Source organism: Carlito syrichta, unplaced genomic scaffold (genome assembly GCF_000164805.1).
Source record: "Carlito syrichta isolate Samal-C Ts95f unplaced genomic scaffold, Tarsius_syrichta-2.0.1 Scaffold100632, whole genome shotgun sequence".
NCBI lineage: Eukaryota > Metazoa > Chordata > Mammalia > Primates > Tarsiidae > Carlito > Carlito syrichta.
In genome coordinates, this window is record NW_007044728.1 from 75263 (window position 1) to 99902 (window position 24640).

General features: G+C 45.0%; 1 protein-coding gene across 1 annotated transcript; it reads right to left on the bottom strand.

Moving 5' to 3' along the window:
- Positions 1-12148: 12148 nt before the first annotated feature.
- RBFA (ribosome binding factor A (putative)) lies at positions 12149-24634 on the bottom strand. Its single transcript, XM_021715416.1, has 7 exons — positions 24606-24634; positions 21931-21973; positions 20582-20758; positions 19816-19928; positions 16993-17077; positions 15325-15398; positions 12149-13943 (listed from the first exon to the last, which is right to left on the bottom strand). The coding sequence occupies exons 3-7, from the start codon at positions 20726-20728 to the stop codon at positions 13565-13567; spliced, it is 798 nt and encodes a 265-aa protein (XP_021571091.1). The 5' UTR covers positions 20729-20758; positions 21931-21973; positions 24606-24634; the 3' UTR covers positions 12149-13564.
- Between the last annotated feature and the right edge of the window lie 6 nt (positions 24635-24640).

The following is a 24640-nucleotide window of genomic DNA, read 5'->3' on the forward strand; positions in this document are numbered from 1 at the left end:
GAGGCTGCAGTGGCCAGGAGCGGCCATTGCACTCCAGTCTGGGCGACAGAGTGAGACTCTAACTCAAAAAAAAAAAAAGACTTTGTATTATACTACTTTGGATATCCAAATGTCTAGTCATGTGAAGTTTGCCATCTCCAGAACTAATCTTTTGAAATACTTAAGGCTTATAGAAAAGCAAGATTTACATATTTAACAACAGTGAATTTGGCTCAATGTGATGCCAAGAGAGAAACATTATGAATTTGTGGTAAGGAGTAATTATCCCATATTCCAGTATCTACATGTAAATCTACTTTGTGTCAAAAATAACTTGCTTAGAACTATCTGCCTTGTCAACTAATTTTTGACTGAACACAAAATGCTAAAAAGAAAAATTGGTTTCAAAATAGGACATTTCTTTGGGAGTTTCAATAATTTTACCTAATCTTGGGTTCATAGGAAAACTATTCCAGATGACTTAATGTATATTTCTTGATATTCCTGATAATTTTTGAAAAATTCATCTTAAGATGTTCATTTCTATAGCAGTGTTTGCTCACTTCTATTTACTAGAAAAATCAAGAAAAACAATCAATGCTTTTCTCTTGATCTATGTATTTTTTTCTTTTAATTTTCAAGGACTGGAATTTTGACCTGGTAAACCCACCTGGAAGGGTGTAGAACACTCTGTCCTACCTGAAGCTGTAATTCCATGTTGAATTTTATTTTCATGTAATTGTCCATTTTGCTTTATTGATCAAACTACTCCCCCCAAAATCAAAGAAAACCCCAATATGTGTGTTACATTTTTCTTAAGTCAAACCAAGCAGTTAACAGAGTGAAGAGTCAATATACAAATAGTACTCAAGGAAAATGAAAATACTACTCAATGAAAAGTATATGAAGCTATTCTAAAACTATCATTAGCAGAAATCTATTTGTTATTCTTATTTTTGAGAAAAAATAACTGGTGACATTCAACAACCAGGTTTTCATCTACCTTGAGAAAGAAGTTACCCACGGTATTCACAAACGTCACCCTAACCTAGCAGTCAAAATAAAAGGCATTATCAGAATGCTTAGTGTGTGTGGCTGCCCCCTCAGATGTTTCATTCCATCAACATTTTGCTTTGCAATTGAGAATTGAGGGATCTGCCCGTTTAAGAAAAACATGGCATTTTGCTAGAGATAATTCTTACAGGAATTTCCTATACTGGGTCTATTCAGCTCAGTGGGACATAACCAAGTCCATACTGGCCCCTCCCTCGGGCCGCTAATCCTCAGCCCTCACTGGATATTGGCTCTTATCAGTATTGTCATTTTAAATTGGACTCTCAGAAGTTGCAGAGTACGTACGCTGATCTTTATATCTTAGAATTGTGTTTATATTCACAACACTGTTCTGGTTATAAACTGTGATTCTTCATCTCCCACTGTGTTCTGACAGGATGCTCTGCAGGGTGGATTCCATGAGTGGGGTAGCTGGGTAGAAGGGTGAATATGCCTGTGATTCCAGAAGGTTCCTCACCAGGAAGGCACCCACCACCAGTAATGTAAAGGGCATGTCACCCACAGGGCAGCTTTCAAGCATTTTAGTTTTTACCTATCCAACAAAAGAAAAACAATTTATTTCCCTTTTCTTTAACTATATTCCTTCCTGGAGCACTTGCTATAGGACCAAGGCCAATACTTGCATCCCTGGGGCCCTTGAGCTCCCCATCCTAACTGGGCGACATGGTGAGCTGCCAACACAGAGAAGAGAGGTTTCCAGTGCCTGGGAGACAGGAGAGGTGACTCAGCACACCAGGAGAAGGAGCAGGACACGCTGATCAGAGGCAGCCACTCCAATAGGTGCCAGCAAACCTCAGAGCAAATCTGACTCGGCCAAGGGCATGGGGAATTAGAAACTTAATCCAATAAGATAGTGGCCACTTTCATGATCAAGGAAGTGACAGGTCACTGCAAAGGATGATGGTAATAACAAAATAAGAAAAAAAATCAAGGATAAAGGTTGTACTTGCCATGTAACCTTCATAGTGACTCAACAGTGTGAATATGTCAACCTCATCTCCAGGGTGCTGGCAGCGTGCTACAGATGGAATTATGGGGAGCTGGCTGAGGCTCAGGGGACAACAATATGGGAGATTTTTCGGGATGGCATATTCTGATAAGAGAATAAAAATATCTAAATATCTGAGTTTTAATTAAATCAATATACATTTAACTCAATAACAATATCTATCTAAGGTTGAGTACAAATCTCAGATCCACTTTCTGTCCTCAAAATGGAACCTCTTTCACATTATAAAAACAATAATACATGCTGGGCTCGGTGGCTCAGCCTGTAATCCCAGTGCTTTGGGAAGTCGAGGTGAGTGGACTGCCTGAGCCTGCGGGTTCGAGACCTGCCTGGGCAACTTGGCGAGACCTCATCTCTACAATAAATCAAATTAGCTGGGCGTGGTAGCGCACGCCTGTAGTTCCAGCCACTTGGAAGGCTGAGGTGGAAGGATCGCCAGAGCCCAGCAGGTTGAGGCTACAGTGGCCGGGAGCGGTCACCGCACTCCAGTCTGGGTGACAGAGTGAGACTCCAACTCAAAAAAAACAAAAACAAAACAAAAAACAAAAAAACAAAAGCAATACATTTCTTGAACAATTCACACTATAAAAAAGTAATGAGGCAGCATTTGAACGTCCTCAACCCTGCAATCCCCATAATCAGGAACAGCCTCCTGAAGGTTTTGTGTGTCTCCTTCCATACCTTTCCTTCGTTTCCAGTGGAACCACTCTGCTCAATCTGAACCAGGGCCCCTCCAGGCCCTTCACTTGCTTCTACTCTGATCTCCCTAATAACCCCAAAGAGATGATGTTGCCATCCCCAGTTCACAGAACTGACCTATATGCACCTGGCTTTTACTCATAAATAGATTTTAAGCCACTTAATGCTGGCATATTTAACTTGTGCAATAAAGGAAGCATACAAGCTATTATCTTTCTATTCTGGGAAATTCAGTCTTCTTATTTCCAGATCTCAGACAATACTAAGGCGAGAGTTAAAAACAAACAACAACAACAACAACAACAAAACAAGGGAAAACTTCCCATCGTAAGTTATGTTAAAAAAATATATAGTCCTTAAAAGGTTGACTTTCAGGTAACCTCTTCGGGTCCCCTCCCACTGTGGGAGTTTTTCTGTTCTCTTAATAAAGTCTGCTTTCTCAAAATAAAATAAATAAAATTTTTACTTTCAGAATTTCAGCAAGAGCAAAACTAGACCAAAGAGGTCTTGCTTTTTTCCGTACAATCACCACCATGATGGACAGCACCTGGAAGAAAGGGGCTACCTGACCCAGTGTGTCCTGCACCTGACATGCAGAAACTTTCTAGGAGCAACTTGACCACAGACCCCTGAGCAAGACCCAGGCGTTCCCGCCCTTCTGAGATGTCAGTCCCACCCCAGCTGGCCTTCCAGGCTCAACCCTGTTCTTTCACCCTGCACACTGTGCTCCAGAATGGTGTCCATCTGTAGTCTCCAACTCCTGTCTCTCTTATTCCAGACCATGCCCTTCCACCTCCAGGAACACCTCCTTGTCATTCACTGGCCACTTTCTGCTCTTTCCTCAGCCAACTAAGTGTCATGCCCAAACTCCTGACCGAGTTCCAGGTGACAGGAGTGTGTGTATGCCTCCTTGCAAGTGAACGGCCCCCAGTGGAAGCCTCCATCCTCAGATCCTCAACCGCGGCTGCAGCTTAGTCTTCAGTATCTATGCCTGTCTTCTCTCCACTTCCCAAAATCAAAGAAAATGTCAAAAAACCGAAGGATCAGCTCAAGCCATCTCCTAACCCTTTCCAATCTGACTCACATGCATTCTGCTTGGGGAGCCATCCTGCTGCCTCATCTCGCTCCAGCACACCTGCACACAACACCTTTGTGGCTCTCAGCCTCACTCATCCCAAGTTCGCCAAGGTTCATTCCTTCCAAGTCCCAGTCACCTTGTGTCCTCTGTGCCATCAACTCTATGTGTTTTGATTAACCGCTCAGAGCTGGAGACATCTGTGATTTCGTTAAGAAGCCAAGTCCCTGTGGCCACTCCCTATCTCTGAAAATGCAGCCACACTCTCATCTCCCATGGGGGAGCATAAAGCTGTACAAGCAAGAAAGAAACACTCTGGAGAAAGGCAGGCAGGAGGGCAGCTTCAGCACCGCAGTGGGACAGGCATCGACAACAGCGCCCTTCCGTCACAAGACAGCCAAGTGTGAAGGAGAAAATCCCGACAATGCACACCCATGGCTTTCCACCTCAGTGCTCAGACACATCCCAAGACCCACAGACCTACCGTCAGGACAAGGGACAGCTACCATCCCATTTAGTCCCCTCTCCAGCAACTCTGCTCAGAAAGATCCACCATTTAGTAGCTTCACTGAAGATTTAGATAATCATCACTTACAGAAATGTCATCCTGGGTAAAGGTCAAATACAAAACTCCACTTTCTCAGGCACTTCAAGAAATGCCAAAAGGCCAGGTGTGGTGGCTCACACCTGTAATCCCAGCACTTTGGGAGGCCGAGGCAAGAGGATTGCTTAAGCCCAGGAGTTTGAGAGCAGCCTGGGCAATATAGTAAGACCTCAATATAGTGAGATAAAAAAGCAGCTGGGCACAGTGGCACCCAGCTATAGTCCTAGCTACTCTGGAGGTTGCAGCAGGAGGATTACCTGAGCTCAGGAGTTTGTGACTGCAGTGAGCTAAGGCAAGCTGGGCATAGTGGCACTCACCTGTAGTCTCAGTTACTAGGAAGGCTGAGGTAAAAGGATTACCTGAGCCCAGGCTGTCAAGGCTGTGGTGAACCGAGATCATACCAGTGTGCTCCAACCTTGGCAACAAAATGAGATCCTGTCTCAAAAAAAAAAAAAAAAAAAAAAAGGAAGGGGAAGGAGGGAGGAAAGAGGAAGGAGAATGGAGGAGGAAGGAGAAGGAAGGTGAAAGGAGAGAGGAGGAGGAAGGAAGGAAGGTGAAAGGAGAGAGGAGGAGGAGGAAGGAAGGAAGGAAGGAGGAAAAAAGAAGGAAGAGGAACCACCACCATCAAAGAAGCATCAAAAGAACCAGGCCCCCAAGATTATTTCTGATGGTGACACTTTGGAATCCCACATCAAGCTCAGTCCTGTGAGAAGTCTCAAGATGTGCCCTGCTGCTCCAGGCCAGCACAGCCAGAAGAGCGCCCTGTGTGGGGCCTGGCAGAAGGGGGTGTCACTCATGTGGGTGCACTTCTGTGAACACTGGCTTAGACTACCCTGCCCTAGTGTGGCTTTCCTGGAGCTGGTTAGGAAGGCAGAATCTTGCCACCTCATGAATGTGAGTCTACACTTGGGCATGTGCCCACCCCAGGTCAGGGTAAGGGGAGCAATGATCTTTCTGTGCCTGGGTTGAGACGGGAGGAAGGCATAGGAGAGGGTCACAATCACTACTTTCTGCTCCTCTACTTTGACTCAACGATCATAACTGTGCTGACACTGCCAAGCATATTGAAGTAAATTAATTCTATATTTCTAAAAATAATGTTATACTTTAACAGAAGCAATATATGTTCTTTGTTGAAAAATCTAGATAACAGATACTAACAAAATTAAGGAAACAAAGTCCCCATGTAATCTCAGCTCCTGGAGAAAACCACTGTTAAATTTTGGTATAGAGCCCTGATAGTTTATTTTGATGCCTAAACTGTCCTCAGTTTGGCCAGTGGGAACCAGTATTAGTTTCCTGTGGCTGTTGTAACAAATTAACACAAAGTTGGTGACTGAAAACAACAGAAATATGTCTCACATTACTGGAAGCCAGAAGACCAAGATTGAGGTGTCAGCAGGTCTGTGGTCCCCCCCAAAGCTCTGGGGAAAACTCTCCTTGCCTTTTCCAGCTTCTAGAGGCCTTGGGCACTTCTTGGTTTGTAAGTGCCATTGTCATTTTTGGAAATGCAAGCAAATATTTGCATTTCATTCTTACTTACAAGGTAGCACGTGATACATGTTGTTCTGAACCTGTTCTTTTCACTTAGCACTGTATCCTGAGCCTCAACATCAACAGACAGAGCTTCCTTCAAGTCACCTCATGAAGTCACTTCCTTGATGCAATATACCTTTGCTCACATTCTTTTTCTTTGTACCATTAAGTTGTCAAATATACTGCATTTCTATAATTATAGATTTAACAATACATTATACACATATTGTTTTGTACAATCAGTTTTAAATAGTTGAGAAAGGAGAACAAATACAAATTTACACTGTATTTTATAACTACATAATTAACTTTACTGATGCTCTTTGTTACGTGGATTCAGATTTTCATCTGGGGTCACTTGTACTCAGCCTGAAGAGCTTCCTTCAGTATTTCCTGAAAGGCAGGTCTGCTAACACTGAATTATCTCCGTGTCGTTTATCAGGGAAAGTCTATTTCACTCTTTTTTATTTTTTATTTTTGTTTTTTGCGTCAGAGTGTCACTCTGTTGCCCGGACTGGAGTCAGTGGCACACTCACAGCCATCCCAGAGTCAACTTGCTGGGCTCAGGCAATCCTTCTGCCTCAGTCTTCCAAGTAGCTGGAACTATAGGCATGTGCATACCCGCTTAATTTTTTGATATATTGTAGAGACGAGGTCTCACCAAGTTGCCCAGGCTAGTCTTGAATCCCTGGACTCGGGCAATCCTCTCACCTCAGCCTCCCAAAATGCTGGGATGACAGATTCGAGCCACTGCACCTAGCCTTTATTTCACTCTTATTTTTGAAACATAGCTTTGCTGGATGCAGGATTCTTTGTGTGTGTGTGTGTTTATTATAAAGATGTGGGGTACAATTCAGGGTTAGGTATATAATGTTGATTATGCAGGAACCCTTGTTGATGAGGTGTGCCTCTCCCTCCCATGGCATTTTCCCTCAACTATCACTCCCACCCCCCCTTCCCTGAGTTTCCCACTACTGCCAAACCCTTTATTATAGTATTGTGATAATTGTTCAAGGTCTGCTTATGAGTGGGAACATATGGTACTCTGTTCTTTGTTTCTGTGATAGATCACTAAGTATGATCAACTGATTTTTTTTTTTTTCTCTTTGAGCACTTCGAATGTGTTATCCCACTGCCTTCCGGCCTCCATATTTTCTGCTGGGAAGTCAGCCGTCAATCTTTTTGAGGTCTCTTGCTTTGTTTTTCTCTGTTTTAAAGATTTTTCTCCTTGTCTTTACTTTCTGGCATTGTTATGATGATGTATCTGTGGATCTTTTTGTGTTTATTCTATTGGAGTTTGGTGAGCTTCCTAGGTGTATAGATTTCTGTAGATTATGAAGTTTTTTGTTGTTAATTTTAGGACTTTTAAGTCATCAATTCTTTGAAATTTGGGTGTGGACAGGTTTATCACTGCATCTGGCACCCAGTGAGCACTAGCCCATGTTGGCTATTACCACCATTCCTGCTAGCACTGCCTTATTTCCCCCCCAATGGCCTTCCTTTATACTCAGCATGTAACTGTACAAACATTAATGTTTTCGATATAGCATGCTACCCAGAACCCAAGGATTTCAGATAAGGGGTTGTTGACCCAAGTATATATATATATATATATATATATATATTTTTTTTTTTTTTTTTTTTGAGTTGGAGTCTCACTCTGTCACCCAGACTGGAGTGCAGTGGCCACTCCCGGGCACCGCAGCCGCGACCTGCTAGGCTCCAGCGATCCTTCTGCCTCAGCCTTCCGAGTAGCCGGAATTACAGGCAAGCGCTACCACGCCCGGCTGATTTTTTGATTTATTGTAGAGATGAGGTCTTGCTGCCCAGGCGGGTCTCGAACCCGAGGGCTCGGGCAATCTGCTCACCTCAGCCTCCCAAAGGCGCGGGATTACAGGCTGAGCCACCGAGCCCGGCTCCCAAGTATATTTTTTAAAAAGTGATACCAGTATACATGAGATTAAAAGTTTATATCTTTGCTGGGATCTTTTTATAAGAACTGTTTATATACTTTTAATGCATTATTATTTGAGTCAGTCTATTTGTTTTTTTGTTTAGAGTTGGGTCTAACTTTGTTGCCCAGGCCGGAGTGCAGTGTCATGATTACAGCTCACTGCAGCCTTGACCTCCTTGGCTCAGATGATCCTTCTGCCTCAGCCTCCTGAGTAGCTGAGACTACAGGCATGCGCCACAATGCCTGAATAATTTTTTGGTTTTTTTTTTTTTTTGTAGAGATGAAGTCTCACTATGTTGTCTATGCTGGTCTCAAACTCCTGGACTCAAGCAATCTTCCTACCTCAGCCTCCCAAAGTGCTGAGATTGCAGGTGTGAACTACCACACCTGGCAATCTCCTTTTCTATGTGGCCCAGATTGGCCTTGAATTCCCATGCTCAAGAAATCCTCCCACCTCAGTCTCCCAAGTGCAGCATGTCCAGTTCAATCTCCATTTTAAATCACCTCAGGGCATTTGAATCTGGGCTCCCCCTACATGATGATGTGATGCAGATTCCTCACATGACCCACCCAGCCATGATGCAGATGCTGATCTTGCTCCTTGCCCAGCAGCACTGTGGATGCACCTGCAAAGTTGGAGTTCCTATTTTCTTTTCCTGTAGTCCTTATAATCAAGTGTAATAGCCTCATAACCTGAGTTACTGTGCTAAGAAAATTTTTTTTAAAACTTTTTTTAGGACGTTGTGTTTGTAAATCATACCGCGAGTTTCCCACCACTAGATGGGAGGTTAACAAAGTCCCTTCCTGGCCCTCTCCCAATGCTCAGATGCCTTCATATGTACTATCTCATTAGAAACATCACAAGGACTAGGATCCCCATGAGAGGTCTTGAAATCCTAGGCTCAAGTCACCCAAAGTGTTGGGATTACAGGTGTGAGTTACCACACTCATCAATCACCTTTTTAAAAAAAAGAGACAGGGTCTTGCTATGTTGCTCAGGTTGGCCTGGAATTTCAATGGTCAAGCAATGCTCCTGCCTCAGTCTCCCAAGTGCAGCATGCCTGGCTCAATCCCCATTTTAATCACCTTGGGTATTTGAATTTGACCTTCTTCCCTGTCCTCATCTGTTTCTTCATTTCAGCCACCTACCCTGGTCACGCTCCCCTTTCTCCTTTCTCCCCTTTCTCCTTTCTCCATTATTTGCTTGTTAAGCACCTCGTGATTAATTCCACGAGGAGTGGAATGGCTTTTGTTGGTGACTTTACTGTTTTAGATGGCTGATGTGCTGTCTGGTGAAGGTGTACATGGGATGAGGCTTATGCAGGTGGGAGTTATACTGCCATTGAGAGAAAGGTGTTGAGAAATTTTTTTTTTTTTTTTGACTCAGGGTCTCACTCTGTTGCTCAGGCTGGAGTGCAGTAACACAATCACAGCTCACTGCAGCCTCCACCTCCTGGGCTCAAGTGATTCTCCTGTGTCAGTCTCCCAAGTAACTGAGACTATAGGTATGCCCCACTCAGCTAGCTAATTTTAAATTTTTTTGATTGTGGAGATGAGGTCTCACTGTGTTGCCCAGGCTGGTCTCTAACTCCTGGCCTCAAGGAGACCTCCCACCTCTGCCTCCCAAAGTGCTTAGATGACAGGCATGAGCCACTGCACCCAGCCAAGAATTTTTAAAGTATCGAATGGAGACATTTTGTTGAGCATGAGGCTTAGAGCCTCTCCCTTTCCCAAGTGTCATCAGCCTTGAAAACCAAATGTTAGATGCTAGATACCAACAAAGTTTAGATCATCAGAGAAAGGAGTAGTATCAGATGAAGAGGGACTTGGAACGAGGCTTTGAAGGGAGTATAATTTCCATCTTTCTGACCTGTCTTGGGAAGGAAAGTCTTGCCTAACCACCTGACTCTGCTGTCTCTGTGACTGAGACCAGGCACAACCCTGCAGGGATGAGGTGACAGCTGAGGAGTCCTGCCTTTCCCAGCACTGCAGGACACCCAGACTGCTGGGATGCTGCCAGCATGCTAGCTCCTGGTTGCTGTTGTGAGGTCCCAGACTAAAAAGCTCAGTCTTGAGGGTGGTGTGTTTCCTGTAGAGGTGCAGGTGCTTGCACAGTCTCCCCCAGGAGAGACAGCCTAGAAACAACACTGAGCAACCTGCCCCCTAGACCACTGAGGCCCACATATTGCAAACGGGCTGTGGGAAGGGTGAGGCTGCTACAGAGATGTGTGCGCACCGGGTGTCGAGTGAAACTTGGAGGGGACACTGTTGCCAGATGCCAACTTACCCTTTTTTTCTTTTCCTTTGTGCTCTGGGGTTAAACTCTGCACAAGTCATCAGAGGACAGAGCAAGACTTTTCTTTTGGATCCAGGAAAGTTTTAATTATTCTCTACACTCTTTTTTTTTGAGTTGGAGTCTCACTCTGTCACCCAGACTGGAGTGCAGTGGCCGCTCCTGGTCACCGCAGCCTCAACCTGCTGGGCTCCGGCGATGCTTCCGCCTCAGCCTTCCGAGTAGCCGGAATTACAGGTATGCGCTACCACGCCCGGCTGATTGTTTTATTTATTGTAGAGATGAAGTCTTGCTGCCCAGGCGGGTCTCGAACCTGTGGGCTCAGGCAAACCACTCACCTCAGCCTCCCAAAGGAGCGGGATTACAGGCTGAGCCACCGAGCCTGGCTATTCTCTACACTCTTGTAGGAAGTGTTTAAGACAATATGTAAAGATGGATAAAACACCACATGATGGTATAAGAGACAGAAGACAGGGGCCAGAAAGGCTACAAAGTGTGTCCCACACATAAGGACTTATACCTCCATGTTTAGCTCTAAGGTTTCTGGTAGCCAGGGAAAAGGTTGTGTGTGTGTATGTGGTTAATGACTATCTGTCAGGATAACAAGGTGATGCTGCAGTGACAAATGGCAAATCACCCTGACTTAAGACAACTGAGGGTTGCTGCTTACTCCTACTCGGAGATCACCACAGGCTGAGGCCTGTGTCAAGTGTTACTGGAACATGGCTGTGTGAATTCATTTATATACAGTACCCCACCCCCCCACCCAAGGAGGACACATTCCAAGACCCCCAGTGGATGCCTGAAGATGGGGATAGTACTGAGCCCAGTACATGCTGTTTTAGATCTGGTCGCTGAGAGGACTGCTAAGTGACTAACAGGTGGGTCATGTCTATAGAATGGAGATGCGGGACAAAGGGAGGATTCCCATCCCAGGTGGGAAGAAGCAGGATGACGAGAGATTTCATCACACCACTCAGAACAAGCACAATTGAAAGTTTATGGATTGTTTGCATCTGCTGCTACAGTAGCCTGAGTTTTGTGCACAGTATGTGTGCACATGTGTGTGTCTGTCTATAAGTGTGCACAGATGGTTTTGTATGGGCATGTGTCAGTGCACACACGCATGAACATGTGTGAGTGGCTGTGTGTAGACATGTGTGAGCCTGAGTGCCTATGTGAGTTTCTATGTGTGTGAGCAAGTGTGTGCAGACACAATTGTATGTATGTATGAGAGTGTAATTGCCTATATATGAGTTCTCATGTGCACCCATGTGAGTGTGCCTGTGTATAAATGCATGTGAACCTTTGTATGCATGCATGCACATGAGTATGCGTGCACAAGTGCCTGTGTGCACGTATGAGTTTGAGTACGTGCATGTGTGTGAGTGCCTGTACATGTACACACATGTCCACAAACCATTGAGTTGGAGATAGTAAGCACAGCATTTTAGTTAGGCTGAAAGGCTACATGGGCACTTGTAACTGGCACCACCACCTCACCATCACCCCACCATCTATCCTATGGGTTTGGCTTTGTTCCGAAAGACCTCAACCTCATCAAGGTTGGGGACGAGGCAAGTCCTGTGTTGTTGCCAAGCTGATTTTACCAGTGGGCAGAAAAACACTGGGGGCTTTTTGCTCTTTTCCATGATGAAACAGGAAGTTTTTGAGAATGTTCCACTGATGCTCAACCATCTCCCAGTAGGATCTGTGATAATAAACAGGCCTGGCACAAGCAGCATGACTCCCTAGGCCCCTCAGGATCACAGCCTGGACAACATAGTGAGACTGCATCTCTACCAAAAAGTCAAAAAATTATCCAGGCATGGTGGCACATACCTACCAGAGAGGCTGAGGCAGGATTGCCTGCGCCCAGGAGGTCAAAAAGCACAAAAATGTGAAAAACACCCACTTAGAGTAGATTATGGAGAGGATACTTTTTTTTAATGGCATGAGCTGAAGCAAGAAAGCAGTGCACTCCTTCTCTTGACCTTGGCTGGAAACACGTGCATCAGCCACTCAGACCATCCACCCCCTGCACATCCTCGAATGGGAGTGCTAGGATGGGGAGTGGGTATCTTGCGAATGCAAATCTGCTTTGCTGCCATGAACCTAAAAAGTGTTGACAGCTTCTGATATAAAAGGTTTTGGGGACAAGAGGGAAGAAGACTTCTATCTTGGGAAAATACTTGTCCACTGGCTGTTACTGGTCTCACCCATGCCATTCCCAAACCTGCTGCTGGCAGGAGTCACCAACGAAAGTCACAGATGCATCCATGCAGACTCTGCACCTATATCTCCTCCTTTAACACAATGTTCACTGGGCACTTACCACGTGCAGACATGAACATGATGCTCGACACCTGCCACCCTGATTCTCACAGCGATGCTGTGTTGGTCCCACTGCACTAACAAGAAGCCAGGGCTTGGAGGGTAACCCACCATGCCGCTTGGTTAATTCATGTCCAGCGGGGAATTTGGAACCTGACAGCCAGGGCAGTTAGAGGGAAGCAGAACTGAAGAATAGGTGACAGTATAGTACCTATGCTTTCCCTTCTGATAAGCAGCCAAACAAGTCTCTGCCTTGGAGGCAACATAAGAAATTTAGTACAACAGACATTACTACAGCTTGTGTCCCAGAGTTGCACACTCCTTAGAAGGCAAAAACAGGTCTGTTGGACATTTGAATGGATTTTAGAAAATACCCACTAGCTGGCCATGAGCACCTAGGGGAAAGCATGCTACAACTTCAGGCATGATGTGTGCTATGGTTAGGCCAAGGACACCCAAGAAGCCCATCAAACCAGCTCAGGCTCACACTTTCTGCTCCACCATGGCCTCAATCAGAAGAAGGAAACTGAGGCACAAGGTTTTGTTTAAGATGCCAGTAAGAGGAGGAAGACCAGTGCTGGGTGCCTGTTTAGCTGTTCTGGTGAGGAGCTCTGGGACTTCTGCCCTCCTCAGGTTGTCAGTCCTCAGTCCTGCCTCAGCTGGGTCCCGGCCCTATGAGCCAAGCACACTGTGCCTGGCATGGTTCTGTAGGTGAAGGTGCCCATGCCAGTGTCTGAGACACTATTTTGCTATTTTTATTTCTGTGAGAATCTGTTAAAAGGTGGCCCTTCATTATTTTAATTACACACAGTGTTGGAAAAAAGAAATAACATAAACTTTTCTATGGTAACTTGTATTTAGAAACCTGGAAAAACTAGAAAACACTGACCTGGCAGAAGAATAGCAATACTATGAGAGTTTCAGCTCCATCAACTGTCTTGCTGGAGTTGCAGGCCACGCCACATGCAAGTGCTTTCCCACAGACAGGTGGGCAGAGCTGATGCCACCTACTTGCCCCTAGCTCTGCAGCCATAGCTGTGATCTGCTTTGCTGCCTCCTCTCTCTGTCCCTGCTGCCTCCTCTGTATCTAGGGGGTGGCATTTGTACTGTGGAGCATCAGTCATGTCATCTCCACCCTCCTCACCCAACAGGTAGTTCTTGAGGTCAGTGTCCTGGTCTGTGCGGGGCCTGGCCTTCTTCTTCCCCTTCCTCATCTGCTTCGTCAGTACAGCCACCTGCCCCGTCCACACTGGGCCCTCAAGCCCTTTCTCCTTTCTCCTTTTGTACTCCATTATCTGCTTGTTGAGTCCCTCATGATCAATCCCACACAGGCTGGAGTGTGTGGCTGGTCCCACAGGGCAGCACGGTGCTGCGGCGTCAAGGTCCCTGTGAGGGGAGAAAAGAAGCCTTCAGACCAAGCATAAACCAAGCCCCAACTACAGCAAGAAGGCTTCCTATATCTGCTTGTGGACATCCTAAGCATTCACCTAAGGGTAAGTGGAGACGTGTGAAGGAAGGTGGACTTGGGTTTGGCACTGTCCAGCATCAGAGCCAAGGGGCCAACAGTCCTGATGCCACTGTCCTGAGCCCTCACTAAATGCATTTTCAACTCTTTTCACTAAGCGTGGCCAGTGTACTAGGCCAGCTAAACACACAGAGTTATGGGTAAGCCCCATCAGATCTACCACTATTCAGCACCTCAATGAGCCGAAGACCCTGTTCTGTGACAGCTACACCCAGAGAGGCCCCATCATGCCTCTGAGCCCTGCAAGGCTTACCCACAACCTGCCTTCTCTACTGCCCCTCACTGACCGGGACAAGCCAAGCCTGCTGGAGCTCTGTTCCAACTCAAACACACCTGGCAGGCTAGTTTACCAGACCCTGACAAGTGCCTAGGCGATGCCAATGCTGTTGTGTGAGACTCACAGGCAAGACCTGCTCCAGTAGGTGTGTGCCTGGAACGAGGCCCTCCATAAGCACCTCTGTACCCAACAGGTCTAGTCATATCACCTCTGCAGAGCCTGCTCTACACATTGCTTACTCTCTGAGCCTTCTCTACTCCCCTCCACACACACCTGACCATCTGTGGTGTTCACCACTTTCTGTTGGCCTCTCCTAGCAACACACAGGCTCCAAAGACAGGTGCAGCCCAAGGGCTAGACCAGGGCCTGGCATACAGTTGGCATTTAATAAAACTAGATTGAGTAAGCTGGGCGCAGTGGCTCATATCCTTAATCCCACCACTTTGGGAGGCACAGGCAAGAGAACTGTCTGAGCCCAGGGGTTTGAGATCAGCCTCAGCAACATAGCGAGACCTCATCTCTACAAGAAATAAAAAAATTAGCTGGGTGTGGTGGTGTGCACCTGTAGTACTGGGAAGGCTGAGGCGGAAGGACTGCCTGAGCCCAGCAGGCTGAGTCTGCGGTAACTTGTGCGCATGCCACTGCACTCTAGCCTGGGCAACAGAGTGAGACTCCAACTTAAAAAAAAAAAATAGTTGAGCAAATTAAAAGGACAAGAGAGACTCACAAGGCTTCTTCCTCACTAGATGAGTCACAGCAGATGCTTCTAGGCAACCACTGAGGCCCTGTTGTGTCCACGTACCAGGCCGTAGCAGAGGCCTATTTGTGCAGACTACAGTCCAAGGAAAGCACCAAGGAACAGCACAGGCTGGCAGGGACAAAAACTGCACATCTACTGTGGAAGCAGCAGTTCCACACCTAGGAGTCTGCCCCAGGGAATCAAAGCACACGTCCACACTTATCACCTGAAATCATTGTCTATAAAGCCGCCTCTGTCATCTGAGGGTCCAAAGTCAGCCATTGCCAGTAACTGATCAATCTAAAAGGAAAGCGCAATTAGATTGAGCCTCCAGCACAAGGCCACCACCCGCCAGCATCACCTTTGCGGCATGGGCCCACCCACGGGTCTTTTCATTCATTTTACACAATTCCTTTGATTAACTCTTCCTGAGTATTTAGGACTATTCAACAGCTTGTGCTTTCTAATACCTTGCCGTTATTTTCTAACTTACCATGTTTTCTCTGATGAAAAGTGAAGCTTTTGAAAAACTACATTTAAAACTTGTAAATGTTAGTCAAATTTATGAAGAAACCGTAACTGTTAGTTGAATTAAATAACTGACATTTACTGGTTTCTAATGTAGTTTTGCAAAATGCTTCAATTCTGTCACTGAATTTCTGTGTTTTGGTGGGGGAAGGCCTCCCAGCAACAGAAGGTAAAATGTATTGGGGACAGTCACAAAGTCAGAATCCACAGAAGTCAGGAGTCAGGCTCCAGTGTGACCAGGAGGCCTAAACTGAAAATGAAAACTACTCTTCAGCAGCACAAGTGTGATACTATCCACACCAGGCCACAGCTACAACCATGCTGGACACTGTCCTGTGGGAAACCTCACCTACCTGTCCCTACCACCAGGGATGTCCTGACCCTCCCTTGCAGCGGGGGCCAGCTTAAGGCACAGCATGAGCCTTTACCTGTCCATTGACTGTTTCTAGAAGAGAACCCACAGTGCGTGCCGGGACCTCCCTCCCCAGAGACACGCTGAGCTCAGATCAAGAGACGGGGCGTCCTCCCCAGTTCAGCTGGTGTTCACATATTGATGCCTTGCTACTGTCCTACCGTCCTTGCAACCTCACTCCTTTATTTCTCTTTCTAGTTAAAGAAATCACATATTTGACAAGGTTATTACTTGTATGATATTTTAGTGTTACCTATACAATGAGTAGCAAAAGACAAAAATGTCTGTTTTTTTCCTGTAGATTCAAATACTATCTAGTCCTCTGGTGAACAATGGTGACCTAGTTATAATATTGTAAATGCTATTTGCTGATTTTTGGCAAACTTTTTAAAGGTATAATGTACCTTAATAACTACACGGTAACTAACCACTGCCCAGATTTAAAAACAAACAGACTGTGTGTGTGTGTGTGTGTGTGTGTATACACACACACACATAGATATATTATAGATTTTTAACCTTTATAATTAACCTATTTCTAAAGCAAAATAATAATAATAATAATAATGACAATAGTTACAGGACAAACATAAGCCTTGATGGTATGAAGTCACAGTAGAAGGATCACAGTCAAGAGGCAGGAGGTAAGAAATAGCCAAGCTAGGAAGACAATTCTGGCCACCTTTGACTTTATAGATTGAGAAAAAAAGATTGTGCCTATCTGTTACAGTGATAAGTAGAAAAAATTAACATCAGAAAAAGCATTTACCTCTGGGGACTCAGGCTGGGAACAGAGGCACAGAAGCAAGAGAGACCCATAATTTTCATTTGTACCACTATCACCATGTTTTTTTTTAAAACTGTGCATTATCTTTTCAGTATTTAAAAATTAATTTAAATTTAAAATTTACTCATATGAAAGTATGCTATAAAAAGTTAATCTAAAAACCTTACCTCAGCTAGAGCTGCATTTTCCCGGTCTTGAACAAACACAATTGGAGGCACGTTCCTCATGGTCTGCTGGGACATCAGAAGGTGCCTGAGAGGAGAGAAGGCACAGGGCCTCACAGCTGCACCAGGAAAGTCAGTGCAGAGCTGTGATGGTGCTAGGCACAGACACATGAAGACCTCACCAAGACACAGCGTGAGATTTACCATGTTACCAACAGTGCACGTAGCAAACTCCATGTGTGACTCTGCGTTCTCAGTATCTGCTCCCTTCCCCTAAACATGAAGTAAGATGAGAAGGGTGGTGGCAAGCAGGAGGGAAATAAGAGGGCAGGCGGGAAGAAGGAATTCTAGTTTTTAGAGCGCTGGTTAGTGAGCTGGATTTCTTTATTTTTTAAGACTGAGGAGAAAACTGAGTAACTTCTTGATCATCACCCAGCTCAGCAATTCTCAAAATTTTTGGTCTCAGGACCCTTTACATTCCTAAAATTAATGAGGATCTCAAAGAGCTTTTGTTTATGTGGGCTATATCTACCAGCATTTACAATACTAGAAACCAAAGCTATGTCTTTTTAAAGGTACTTAAAATAATAAACCCACTAAATGTTTACACAGACATTTTTAGGGAAAAATAACTATGTATTCCCAAAAATGAGAAGTGTGGCAGGATTTACACATTTGCACATCCCCCAAGGCCAGGTTAAGAAAGGCAGTGAGTTCTCATCACTGCTTCTGCATTTTATCCTGACTATGGTTGAAATATAAGAAAATCCACCTCACAGATATGTATCGTCTCTACAATAAAAAATAAAAAATTAGCCAGGTACGGTGGTGCATGCCTGTAGTTCTGGCTACTTGTAAGGTTGAGGCAGAAGGATCGCTGGAGCCCAGCAGGTTGATGCTGGAGTGGCCAAGAGCATGCCACTGCACTCCAACCTGGGCGACAGAGTGAGACTGACTCAAAAAATAAAAAAAGTTAGTTGCAGTGTGGAATCTGAAACCACACCAACCAAACTGTCATGCTCTGCTACATTATAATAATCTAGTTCACACTTTGAACTGATATCCCCGTGTGTGATTTTGTAACCTCATGTACCAGTCACTTGGTGAACACTGATTCACCTAGTTATGCAGATTTCCAAAACACTGACACATCACCAATCGTATCAGAAGAGTTTTCAAATACCTAGAAGCTGTCAAGCTTACAGTGATGAATACAAAGTTTTCTAAAATTCTGATTTTCACTTGAAAGCTTAAATTTTACCACTGGTAACAGATGCGGCCAGTTGTTTGCCTTGAAGTACCAGGTTCACTAACTCATTTTTGAAAGATAACTGCCAAGCACCCACATCTGAACAGTTTGTTCACTCATTCTTTTCCGGTCAGCATTTTCCCTGCAACATCCACCATACATCAGCAGACAGTAGGGAGATTTATACATACTTCCTGAAAGGAGGGACCCTGAGAAACTTAAAATAAATTTAGTTCACATTTTGCTTCAGCATAGCCATTTTTGCTTAGACTGACATGCTTTGAATTTAGCACAGGTTAGACACAAATTGATAAATGTCCAATAGGCAGGTTTTAGGAAGCGTTCAGACATTTTACTGCAGGCCAAGCTGGCAGCCTACCCCACCCCCTCAGCAAATCTCCATCAGATGTAAGACAAGCACAGCCCAACCTTTCAATTCATGGTTTAGAATAATCTCTAAGAAGCTTTCAGGTTCCTTTTGAACGTGGAAGGTCAAAGATCACCCCTTAGCTGGCCAAAGCCATAGAAAGAATAAGACCGCCTTTTTGCTAAGGAGCTTGTAGACTGGAAATGTCTGACAGGTCTCTTGCAGGAAAAACCCCCTCCCCTTGTCTCCTCCCATCTAGCCCACCACCATGACAGTAATCATGTGACTAACTCACCCATCTGGCTGCTGTCCATCACCTGACGTCAGTACCTGCGCTTACCTATACCTTCATGATGATGTGCAGCAGACCACCACCCAATTGCTTTAATGGCCTTCCCCCATCAAAAGAAAGGATTAAAAAGACTCAACCATGAGCAACCAGCCACCATTGCCTTGCTAAGCTATGGTGTGGCCATGTGCTCTTTGAGCTATGGCCAGGCCACGTTTCCTGGCTTTGGCCCCCTCTCCTACCTTGGGGAAGTGAATCTCCTCTCTCCCTCTCTCTGTCAAATTTACTTTCTAAATAAACTATATTTTCTAATCTAACCTCTGTGCAATTCTTTGCATCATTCTTGTGGCACCAGATCGCACACCAGACACCCACACCCCAGTGGGCCTGACCTAACATTCTGGAGGCCCCCACTGAGAGTGTAACCTAACACTTCCCATGACAGAGAATATTAAAAGACATGCACTCAAGGGTCAAGATCTAATAAGGTTAATAATTTCTGCTGATTCATCTAGGATATTCTTAAGTAAAAGTGTCACTGTCTTTCACTGTAGACCTGTGGAGTGCAGCCTGCAGCACTGGCTGGCAACAAGGCACCACCAGCTTTCCCACCACAGCACCTGTGCCCAGAGTGCAAGTGTCACATAGCAGGAAAGGAAAAATAGCATTTTATGGTCTGAGTCTTTGCAAGGCTTTCCAGATCCCTAGGGATCCAGGATCACACTTGGAAATGCTGACCCAGATTATGGTTTACACGAAAATGCAAATTATACCCTGAAATTCAAGAAAATGTTTCCAAAATTTCCCTTAAAAGCAAAAATGCTTCATGAGAAATTAAGAAAGTCCATCCACAAATGAAACAGTTGGGAAACCCAAGATGCAAGCAAAAAGCAAGGGCATCTGGCAGGCGAAGGTCATCACCTCATGTAGGCAGCGCTTCTCTGCAGGGTGGCCTGTGTGTGTGCATTCTGCTCTGCGGAAAGCGTCGTCTTCCAATACACGCGGCAGGCTGAGAAGTCTGGAGTCAGAGAGACCTAGGACCCATCGCACATCCGCAAGTCACTTTTTAATTTACACGGGGTTTCGGGACATTCTTCAGGAGGTGAAAATGACAGTTCCAGATGTCCACCCTCCCATACCCCAAGCCACTGCTGGAGTGCTTCTAGAGGCTACTACCTGCTGTTGCACAACATCCAAAGCAGGGCCACAGACACCAAAACCTACCCCTCTCTTCTCCAGGTCCCACACACCACCTGGCTAACCAACCCAACCCCACAGAACTTGCCACATAACTACCTGCCTTGAGATGCTCATCGAAAAACCCAGTTGTCACCTATTCTACTTATAAATTCTCTCAAGTGAGCAGGAGGAAATCACCTCCTTCACCTTTTCTCTAAGACAAAGGCAGATGCATCCTCTTCCCTACTAAGAAGGAGGCTGAGATCTGTCTTTGACAGTGTGCCAGGTTCTGTTTGGTCCCTGTCCCTGTATGCCACAAGATCTTTGCCACTGCACAACAGAGACCTGCCATCTTTAACGACCAGACTGTGTTCCCTCTGCAACCCACAACTGCACTGTACCCACAACTGCATTGTGTGAGAGAGTACTGCCAGGCAAGAAGGGCATGAAGTGCCCACTGGGCCCGCCCCAGTCCTGCCTCTTTGTTGGCTCATTGCCCACAACCTACCTTGGAGAGCTCCACATTCAAGTCACAGACCTCCTGACTCACTTCCGGCGTGCACAGCAGGTCAGTCAGAGCCTTATACAGCAGGCCGTTCAGGGTCCTCAGGCGCACATGGTCCTCCTTCCTGGTTTTCTTTGAGGTACTCTTCATGAGGAGATCTAGCCTGGATGGTTTGTAAGTCTCCATCAGGAAGAAGAGCACACAACAAGGCCAATGTTACAACTCCACACCAGCCTTCACCAACTCACAAAAGGGCTAGGGAAGGGCACCACGAACAAGATATTACTCTCAGCCACCTCAGCTTCCACTGAGGTAAAGTTTACTTCACAGACCTGGATCTTTCTAGATTTTACCTAGCAACCCTCTAAGATTAAGAATACTGCCACTATATTTTTTCAAAAAAACGTTTTGTTGAGATATAACTCATATACCGTAACATTCACCCTATTAAAGGCATAATTCAGTAGTTTTTAGTATATACAAGAGGGGACTGCCCCCAAAACAGAATTTATTTATAAAAAATCGTGTATTTATTCTTACATGTTTAAACCTCAGTCACCTTCAAAGTACTCTCCATTTGATGCAATATGCTTTTTCCACTGTTCAATTTTTTAACTCATCAGTTTTGATGCCTTCTGCAGTTTTTTGTTTCACCTCTTCCACATTGGCAAGATGTTTCCCTTTGAGGACTTTTTCCGTCCAGAGAAACAAACAAAAAAGTGACTCACGGTGAGATCACATGAATAGGGAAGGTGGGACAGAGGGGTCATGATGTTTTTGGTCAAAAACTGCTGAACACTCAACATGGTATGGGCAGATACGTTGTCACGGTAGAAGAACCAGTCACCTATTTGCCACAACTCAGGACATTTCTTCCGCAAATTGTGACACAACCTTCTCAAAGCTTTCAGATAAAAACTTGGGTTAACTGTTTGATCCAGAGGAACAAATTCCAAATGTATTACAAGGGACCTGTTCTCCAAAAGATAATTCTGGTTTTCTGGGGGGAAGGGGGTTCCCTCTCATACATGCATTTATTTTTTCTACTGGGAGTCATTTATTATATAAGCTTTCACAGTATACACACACACGCACACACACATGCACACACAACGGAATGAACACTACCATATTAGAATAATAGATACGACTTCCTAGAAAATGTTAGTGTCAGTAATTATTTTTAAAGGTCAAAATTCCATGTTACCAATGGCACCTAGTCACAGATGCTGTTCCCTCTAATACAGATATGGAAAAACCACCAGATAAGAATGTTGCTAACTTTTAAAACCTCACTCCCATCAAGACAACAGAGTGCCTCATTGCTGCACTTACCGTACTCCTGTACTTACCAAGTAAGATCCCAAGGAAGGACCTTCATACCAAAACTTTTTTCTATGAGAAGAAAAGAAAAGTTATGTTAGACAGTGATGGCAAATTAAAAAAGAAAAAGTTACAAAAGCTAACTCAGAGGTTATCATATCACAACTGTTTGTGAGGGGCTAAACTTGGACACAGAAATTATATTACTAGGGATCTAAAAGTATTTGACATTTGACAACAACATGGGTTATGGGGGAGAGGCTGCAGATGGTTTTAATTCAACTTATAATTTTTACTCAAAGTCTACTTCTAGACTCAAGGACAGAAAAAGAGGATCTTAAAAAAATATACCTAAGCCAGGCTCGGTGGCTCAGCCTGTTATCCCGCACCTTTGGGAGGCTGAGGTGAGTGGATTGCCTGAGCCCGTGGGTTCAAGACCCGCCTGGGCAACTTGGCGAGACCTCATCTCTACAATAAATCAAAAAATCAGCCGGGCATGGTAGCGCATGCCTGTAATTCCGGCTACTCAGAAGGCTGAGGCGGAAGAATCGCCGGAGTCCAGCAGGTGGAGGCTGCGGTGGCCAGGAGCGGCCACTGCACTCCAATCTGGGCGACAGAGTGAGACTCCAACTCAAAAACAAACAAACAAACAAAAATTTACCTACCAAACTGCACATAAATACTACACTTTAGTTGATAAAAGTCTTTCTCACGGAGGTACAGGTAAACAATTCTCATACTGCTTTTCATACACACTGAGGCTGAACAATTAAGAGCATGGTGGACAGTGGGAGCCATGCTCACAGTTGGAATGCGAGTTACAGATAAGAAACAAGAAGCTAAAATGATCCATATGGCATGCACTAGAATTGAAGACAGACGGCTACATACAGAAACGTTTATAAGTAAATTAAAAAATAAGAGCTAGTATAAACACATATATTTGTTTTGTCCGATGAGATGCCCAAAAGACAGGCACCCCAATAGCAATAAACACACCCAGCACCCAGTCTTGGTTCCTAATACCACTCTTCAACAAAAGGAACCAGGTCTTCTTGGAGAAATGGCTGATCTAGAGCCGAGGCAGGAAATACATCAGATGAGCCTGGAGCATTTGTAGTGCCAGGAAGTACAGAAGTGCTGTGCACACGTGCACACACACACACAGAGCAAAACCCCATAACAATGGGGTCTACTGAAGGAACATGGGAGATGGGAGAACTTCTAATTCCTAATGGCCAGAGCTGGAACAATTTGAGCAAAATAAGGTAATATGGGATCATGACCCATGAGTCCACACTGACATAAATAAGTTAATAAATGAGGGAGAAGACATACATCTCCTAGGCAGAATGCCAAATAATTTATGAGCAAAACTCCCCACCCCTCAGGTATGGGCTGCACATAGTGACTTTCCCCCAAAGAGTGCAGTATGGAAATGAGTTTTAAAAATTTTTTAAAGAGTAACTACAGTGGAGAAACCTGACAAACACCTCGGCCTGGGGATGAAAGCCAACATCAACAGTGTTGGGCCATGTTGGTAGCATGCACCCCTGAAACGACGTGATGCAGATAGTGCTGTCCCTTTCTGGTCTCCCTCCTGGGAATCCATGATCCATGTCTAATTGTAAGAAAAATATCAAACTCCAGTAGAGGGGCATCCTACAAACACCTGACCAGTACTCCACAAACTGGCATTGTCATCAAAACCAGGGAGCGTTTTGGACACCGTCACAGTCTAAAGGACCCCAATGAGACAACTAAATGTAAGGTAGATCTTGGATGGGGTCCTGGGACTGGAAAGGACAGGAGGTTGGAACTAAAGAAAAGTGAATCAAGTGTGAGATTCTGTTAGCAACAACGTATCAATACCAGTTCCTTAATTCTACACATGTGCCAGGCTAATGTTGGATGTTATAACAGGGAAGCTGGATGCCAGTCTAGGGGAACTCTGTTCCATTTTTGCAGTTTTTGGTAAAATCTAAAACTGTTTTTAAAAAGTCTGTTAAAACAGAAAATGTATACCTATCATACTTAGAATTTAAAATGATGTGAAAAGTCAGAATTTTATTATACTTATCTGTTTCTGAGTCACTGTCTCACTCCCTCACCCAGGTGGAGTGCCGTGGCGCGATCATGACTCACCCACCGCAGCCTCCACCTCCTGAGCTCAAAAGACCCTCTTGCCTCTGCCTCCCAAAGAGCTGGGATGACAGACGTGAGCCACAGCACTCAGCGATACTTACCTATCATCATTAAAAAAACTACCATGACAAGCTTTATTCTCCAGATAAAGACCACAGAGAAAGTCAGCATTAATATGCAAAGAAAACTCGCATTTTTTCTTCTTTTCCTTTTTAATGGCTGAAACTACTCTCCTGAGAAATGTGTCTGGTGACAAGAATAGAAATAAATACACCTATCACTTTACTTCTGTTTTTCTAACCCAACATACGTTCACGAACAGAAAGAAGGTAGGGCGGAAACGTGGCAAATGTTAACAGCGCGGGTCGAATAGGAGCTGACTTTCCAACAACCAGCAGCTGGCCAGAGAGGCCGCGGGGCGACCGCCGGGCATGAGGCTTGCGGGGCCGCGTAGACATCATCTCGCATAGACCACAGCCCGCGCGGGAACGCTCCCCCGCCCCGCCCCCGCCCCGCGGACACCGTCCCGCATGGACACGCCCCCGCCGCGTTACACTACTTGGTTTTCGAGGCAAACTTCTTGAGCAAGTTCTT